This window comes from Sardina pilchardus, chromosome 5 (genome assembly GCF_963854185.1).
Source record: "Sardina pilchardus chromosome 5, fSarPil1.1, whole genome shotgun sequence".
Taxonomy (NCBI): Eukaryota; Metazoa; Chordata; class Actinopteri; order Clupeiformes; family Clupeidae; genus Sardina; species Sardina pilchardus.
The window spans coordinates 23316772-23324271 of record NC_084998.1 but is presented as its reverse complement, the minus strand read 5'-3'; the positions used below and the strand labels follow the sequence as shown (position 1 = coordinate 23324271).

At 43.9% G+C, this 7500-nt stretch overlaps 1 protein-coding gene across 3 annotated transcripts in view; it reads right to left on the bottom strand.

Annotated features, from left to right (window-relative positions):
* The window catches only part of rap1gap2b (RAP1 GTPase activating protein 2b), a 42451-nt gene that overhangs the window by 23522 nt on the left and 11429 nt on the right, over positions 1–7500 (bottom strand). The window contains exon 1 of one of the 3 annotated variants that reach the window (XM_062536998.1): positions 7305–7381. The exons of the other annotated variants lie outside the window; for them this stretch is intronic. Within the exon in view, the coding sequence (XP_062392982.1) occupies positions 7305–7321 (17 nt within the window). The 5' untranslated portion in view covers positions 7322–7381. Of the gene's footprint in view, positions 1–7304; positions 7382–7500 lie in introns of those variants that run through there. 3 annotated transcript variants of the gene reach the window in all.

The window sequence follows — 7500 nt, the reverse complement described above, 5'->3', positions numbered from 1 at the left end:
CAAAGTGACTTACAAATCAAGGGGATAACCAGAGTACAATGGGACACGCAAGGACATGTTAGTCCTAGAAATCCTAGAAACTGTTATCCCTGTTTATTTAGGCAAACTTTGAAAAATTCATGTGTCACACAACACAACACATCACAACAGTACCCTTCCAGCTGGCAAACAACAAAATCAACCTTAAATTCAACTCTCAGAATGAAATCAGTACACCCAAATTGCTTCTCACTAGACAGTGATAAGAAATGAGGAACAGATGGGAGAGTCTTTTTTTTTTAAATCACTTAAATTATATAACTCACTAACACTGATGATTACACAAAACAAACACAATAAACTAGAAAAATGAAGGCTTGAGGGCTTAGGCGCATTGTGATATTCATCTACAGAGGGGCTGCTGAGGTCTTGATGTGTTTCCTGTGTCTGGTCGCTGTGTTTTGGGAGGGGAGTGTGCCAGTGATACTGATTGCTAGGAGCAGAAGCCACTCTCTTCACTCTTCACAGCCTCGGAGGCAGACAGGCGCTCCAAGGAAACACGTGCCATTGCCCAGGTGATTAGTATGCAGGACCATGCTTGATTTTCTTACACACACACACACACACACACACACACACACACACACTCACACACACACACACACACACACACTGGGTGAAGAAGACTAGCTTCTAGAAGCTTAGCCGATGCACATGCAGTATAGCAACATGTACAAAAAAAAATGGAAATACATAAAGGCGCAGACAGGTAGGTTACACACACATGCACACACACACAGACACGCACGTGTGCAGTCACACACTGACACACACAGGCCAGTGCGCTTTTGAAACTCAACACTTGTGTTGTTGACCTTCTCCTCTCCGTCGGGGGTCTTTGGTGCCAAATAACTGCCTGGCCTCTGTGGCCACCCATGTTCCTGTGTTATCACACTCACCGCCACCGCCCGCCCTCCCTCTCTCATTCTGTGTGTGTGTGTGTGTGTGTGTGTGTGGAGGGGTGGGTGGTTGTGTGTCTCACTTTCTACTTTTTCGTACCCTAGTTAATTAATTCAAGACATTTTTTTTTTCCCCCAATCGTTAAATGTCACTCAAAGAGACAAGATGACAGTTTGTCCTTTCTTTGGAGTCATTTCAGTAGGGGTCACACGGAAATCCATCGAGTAGGATGAAGAAGAAGCCATCACAGAATACCTGTTGAATTCTATAAGCCCGCTCACGGTGTGAGGGATCAGAGAAAGATAGACAGAGAGAGGAAAAAGAGAGAGGTAGAGAGAAAGGAGGAAGGACGCTATCAAAGAATATGCCGCTATAAATGCCTCTGAAAAAATAAAGAACGTGTCAGAATTTGGTTGAAATTAAACGATGTTACCCTGACTCCCTATCTATATGGCCAGGTTGCTGGCCTGCCACCACATCACCTCATCACACAGCCGTGTGGAGAGTGGCCGTTTGCACACATTGTCGTGGCACTGTGGATAATTCCACCTGTTCACCAGGGCCTATTATCTTGACCTTTCACAGCATAATTGCCTTTGGCTCTGCCATGTTATGGAATGAAAGGCAGAAATGTATTCATAGAGATCATGTCCTCTCAGCCCCCACACGCACAAACACACACACACACACACACACACACACACACACACACACACACACACACACACACACTGTGCAAGCATGCCTACATAGATGCACAAAGTGTCACGGTACACACACTGTCCTTCGACCACAATAGCTGTGGGGGAGAAAAATCCTTGGTGCCCTTCTTTTTTGCAGAATGTCATCTTCCAGTAGTACCTGAAAATCAATTTCCTCCACCTTACGGGGGACCAACGGAAACGGCTATGCCACAGGTATACACCTGTTTGACACTGATATCACCTCTAGAAGGAGGCTAATTGGAAGATAAGACGAGAGAAAAAGAACGAGAGCGAGAGAAAGAGAGAGAGAGAGATCAGAGAGTGATAGAGAGATAGAGAGAGAGAGAGATAGAGAGAGAGAGAGACAGAGAGATGAGAGAGAGTGATAGATGAGAATAAAATGGGTGAGAACAAGATATGAGATCAGGCTTGTGACGTAAACAAAGTCAAAGACAGAGCCAGAGAGAGGGAGATTGGGGGGAACGAATCGGTGGCTCAGGTGAAAATTCCCCAAATCCCCAATAACGTCACATCATGAAGGAGAGTGAACTGTGACCAAAATACCCATTACCACTCCCACAGCTGCCGCTGTGCCCCTGTGTGTGTGTGTGTGTGTGTGTGTGTGTGTGTGTCTGTGTAGTTTGTGGTGTGTGTGTGTGTGTGTGTGTGTGTGTGTGTGTGTGTGTACTGTATGTGTGTGTCTGTGTGGTTCGTGGTGTGTGTGTGTGTGTGTGTGTGTGTGTGTGTGTGTGTTGGGGGGAACGCAACGGAAACGCAAGGCTAATCTCTGCATGAATATGGATTATCGAGCTTTGGGGATAATTGGTTGGCAAATGAACTCCTGGCACACATGTGCGTCTCCTGGTTCACCAGTGACGCAGGCAAGGGAGTAGACGGGCACCCTCCGCCTTGCCGCCAGCCAGATAGCACCGCTGATAAGGAACAATCCGCAATTAAGCAAGTCTGTGTGTGTGTGTGTGTGTGTGTGCCTGTGAGTGAGCCAGTGTGAAATTGTCACTCGCGTAGGATAATGCAGGGTTCACATTCATTTTTTACACTCTTTGCTAAGCCTTTGGTTTCGCTATATGATATCAGTATAAGACTTCAAGGCTCTGAGCAAGGTAATCCCGGCAAAATTAGGCCCAAGAAAGTGTTAGTGTCCCTTTAAATCTCCACCTTAGAATGCTGCCCATTTCTACTCTCCACCTTACAGGGGAGCTACACCAGACGCGTAACTGAAGCGTTCCGTTCGCGACGCGTAAAATCCATTTTCGAAGATGGGTCTATTTTTTTCGAATGTACGCGCCACTGTTGCGTCTGGTGTAGCTACTTCCATTGACTACAGTGATAATCAACTGCTGCGACCGGCTGCAACATACGTGTCGCAAACGGAACACTTCAGTTACGCGTCTGGTGTAGCTCCCCTGTTAGAATGCTGCCCATTTCTACTCTCCACCTTAGAATGCTGCCCATTTCTACTCTCCATCTGAGAATGCTGCCCATTTCTACTCTCCACCTTAGAATGCTGCCCATTTCTACTCTCCACCTTAGAATCCTGCCCAGTTCTACTCTCCACCTTAGAATGCTGCCCAGTTCTACTCTCCTACTGTTTGTGTTGCTGCTGGTGTTTTCTCTAGTGGTCTCTCTCACAATCATCAATATGTTCTAAAATAGCTGCTTCATAAAGATAAAGGAAGCTATTAACTCGACTATTGATGTTAAAATGATTTTCACAAAAAATACAGAAAAGTTAAACTCTCTTGTGAACAGCTAATTTAATTCATATTCATCTTTTAGTCGATAAACAATCTGACTTGTTGTACAGTAGCATATTATCTTGAATGTAACGCTGCATCGGAGCTACCATTGCACTGTGCTAAACTAAAGGAATCACAGCACCAGCCGAGCGCACAACGCTCCGCATGTCTGTGCCCTTGGATAATTACACGAAACATCCGCTGGAAATAAGTCAACATTCTCCCACTGACCTTCTTGTTCAACCCCTGCTCCATCTAAAATGCAGAAAATCAGTGGCTACTTGAAATGCATCACTTTGCGGGCATTTCTGAACTGGGCTTGAATAATTATGCCTCGTCTGGCCCCAAATTTGCTCAGGGGTGTGTGGGTTTGTGTGTCTGTGTGTGTGTGTGTGTGTGTGTGTGTGTGTGTGTGTGTGTGTTTGTGTGTGTGTGTGTGTGTGTGCTAGGGGGTCTTTGCTAATGGCTTCAGGTGACATTAGGGAGAACTCCACATTTAAAGAGCCTCAGGCTGCATTTCTGGATATTCATGAGGGCGTGCGTTTGTCATGATATAACCGATGATATTTTCCCTGACTATGGAGGTCACTGTAGCATCAGGAATGGCACTTTGCTCTGGGAGTCAGCGGTGGCGCTGCGCTGGCCGATGGGCCTGGAGGGGGCTCTCTAATTACCCAATCTCTTGGACAAAAGCGTCCGCCAGAGTTCTCACCCAGATGGTGCCACGGGGGGGCAGGTGCAGAATCGACCCGAGTGCCAGCTGGCCCTGATCCCGAATCAGACACTGAGCACTGTAGGTCAGAGGGCTTGTGGTCAGTCATCTCATCTCACGGGTGCTATCCAGCATTAGCCACAACAGCAGTCGAAATGGCGGCCAGATGTTACTATTTTCCTGATATACCTTATTATCTTATTACGAAGCAATGTGTTGAAAGTAAATGTCCAAACACATTCCTGTTCAGAACTCCACTGGTCAGCATGCAGGTCAGTGAAGTGTCAATCACATCAGTGATGTCTGATTCTCACAGGACTTCAGGTCAATCAGTGAACATGTTTTTGACCAATCCGTTCTGTGCACAAACAAAATTAAACTAGAAAAACAATTCATAAAGAAGTGCACATCTACATTTTGACAGCTGTTTAACCAACATCAACAGAGCTACACTGGATCTGTTTAACTTGTGTATAACTGGCTGGAATGTGTATAATTGGCTTGATTATTAACAGTTTTAAATCGCCATTTTCCTACTGCCACCACAGTATCCTCTTCAAAAAGAAAGAAAGATGAAAAGAAAAGAAGAAAGGAGAGACTTCAGTGCTCCTACGGTACATTATACAACCGGATTCTACTAAATAAAATCCCATTGTGCATAAAACCTTATCTGTCTGTTAGATGAGTAACCACAGACCACTTCAAAAACAGCAACTTATGACGCTTGCCAACCGTAACCAACTCCATAATCAGCTCTGTTTTGGTCTACTGACAAGACGAACAGTACAATGTTAGGGCAGAAATGTAAACAAGATTGCTTATGACGGTAGAAAATCAAAATGCAACAGCAAATCAAAGATTCCTGTGATTCTCACTCAAGGTTGGAGAGCTGTGGTATGACTCTAGGACCCTCTAGTGGTGACACACGAATGGATGAAAATCTACTGCAAGTACTGTATATTTATAAAAGGGATATCATGTGCTGTTAAGACTGAATTACATTACACTGAATTGCCTTAATCCAAATAAAGCCATTAAAAGAAATGGACCAGTTCCATTCGGTGTATCCAACAGACCTCCTAACCAGTACACCAGCATCTACATATGTCAGTACCTCACAACCATATACAAGTATAAAGAAAGCGATTCTTAAAGTCTGACTGGAAACATCCCCCCCAGACAACACAAACAATTCTGTTGATCCTTTGAGGAGTAGCCTCAACATAAACTGTAAGACAATGGTCTGGAGAAATGCAAATCAAAGAAACCATGAACGTATAAACACTTGATGGACATAAGGTCCATCATAAAATGCACATCAGTCCAAACCCATTACGGTGGTGACTTAATTAAAGCCGGCTCCCCCACCCCCAGTCTCACTCCAGGCAACATAGGTCAGAGACGGTGAAGCACAGGGGTGTGTCTTATCTGCTGGGTTAATTAAGTTTGCTGGGAGGAGACGTGAACAGGGAATATTTGGGGCAACACTGGGCACAAATGTTAATGTCAAATGTTAAATGGCTAACTCCCTCAATTATGGCAGCCACATAATTGTCTCAAATTGGCCCTCAGTCTATTCTAACTGATTTCTACAACCACAAAGATGCATTTGAGCACCTACAGATAAAATCCTACTACTACGGTACTACTACTACTACTACTACTACTACTTCTACTACTACCACTACTATCATCATCATCATCACAGTGAGAGTGCCGTTGCTGTCGTTATAAGAGTATTGTTGTGATTAAGATGAATCATCATGTGTCTTGTATGATGATGATAAATAAATACACATCTTTGTGGTACATGAAACATTTAGTGGTGTTCCATCTCACCTGCTGGGAGAGAAAGAGAGAGAGAGAGAGGGAGAGAAACAGAGAGAGAGAGTGTGTGTGTGTGTGTGTGTGTGTGTGTGTGTGTGTGTGTGTGTGTGTGTGTGTGTGTGTGTGTGTGCGCGCATGTGTGTGTGTCAGAAAAGGGGGAGAAAAAGAGAGAAGTGTGCTCTGTAAGACTGTGTGTGATTGTGTGTATGTGTGAGAGAGAGCGAGAGAGATGTAGAGATAGTGAGAGAGATGAATAGAGAGAGAGAGAGAGACTCAACATAGGTGTGTGCTTGATTTAGTACCCTATCTGAAGGAACCTGAAGAGAAGCATGCTCCCTCAGATGCCTGGGCTGTTGAGTCAGACTGTGTGTGCATGCATGTGCTTCACAGAGTCTCATCACTGAGTCACACCATCCCCAGCTAAGCATGACATTTCACAATATTTGGCTCTTTATCTGCTGCCTACACAGAGCCAGTTATTAAACATGACTGCATACTAAGGCTCTGTTTGCAGGTGTCTTCAGATGCAACTACCCACTAGGGAAGACATTAAAAATGATAATTGCCTTTTTCATCTTTGAGGGGTACGTTTGTCTGGAGTTTTTAAGAACATAAGAAACACTCTAATTAATCATTGATTATGAGTCATCACATTGGAGCTTAATTCCCCTTTTTTGTTACATCTGAAGCAAGTTCATTATCATATTAGAGTTTAGGCTTTCCTTTCATGTTTTGCTCAGCTAGTTTTTCTTTTTATGAAGATCCCACTTCCAAACTAGGGACACAGCTGTAGGTCTCTTTGTAAAACTGAAACGGTAGATGCTAACTCACACGCAGCAGCCAAAGTTATTGTCAACTGCCCGGCATCAGGACAAACTCAAAGTCTCAAACTAAACGAGAGAACCACAAATGCGTCAATTCCCAGACAACGAATAAATGAACAGCTCCCAGGTGATGAACGATGTGAATTACTATTCACTTGTTTAATCAGTGGGACTGATGACATTTTAATAGAATTGTTTCAATTCACTCTCACTGCCATCACTCAGCATTGCCTGCACCCTTTATCTTATCATATTACTAACAACATGATAGATGTATTAGAACAAGCACAATCTTATCTAGCCTTTACATTTGCATATACGTAAACACGCACAATATTGTTGTCCTTCAACTGATCTATGTAGCTTTAATATGAACATCAGTATGAGTGATGTTGCTTCCCCATACGTACAAAATTCAAAATGTGAATTAGAAAACAATAAAACACTGACAGTTCAAATCAACAGAAGACCTCCAGAAACAATCTAATTCATCTATTCAAATAAATGCTATCAAGCATAAATTATATCAGAATGGACTCACCAAAGTTTGCGAGGCATTCTTTAGAGATTAACAAATCTCCCAGTGAGGTGAAGTCAGACTAGCAGTCTCCAGGATTCACTCGAACGAGAGAGTGGAAAAAACTGAGCGGTGGCACACTCCGTCGCCCAGTAGGCAGCACACACACACACACACACACACACACACACACACACACACACACACACACAAACACAAG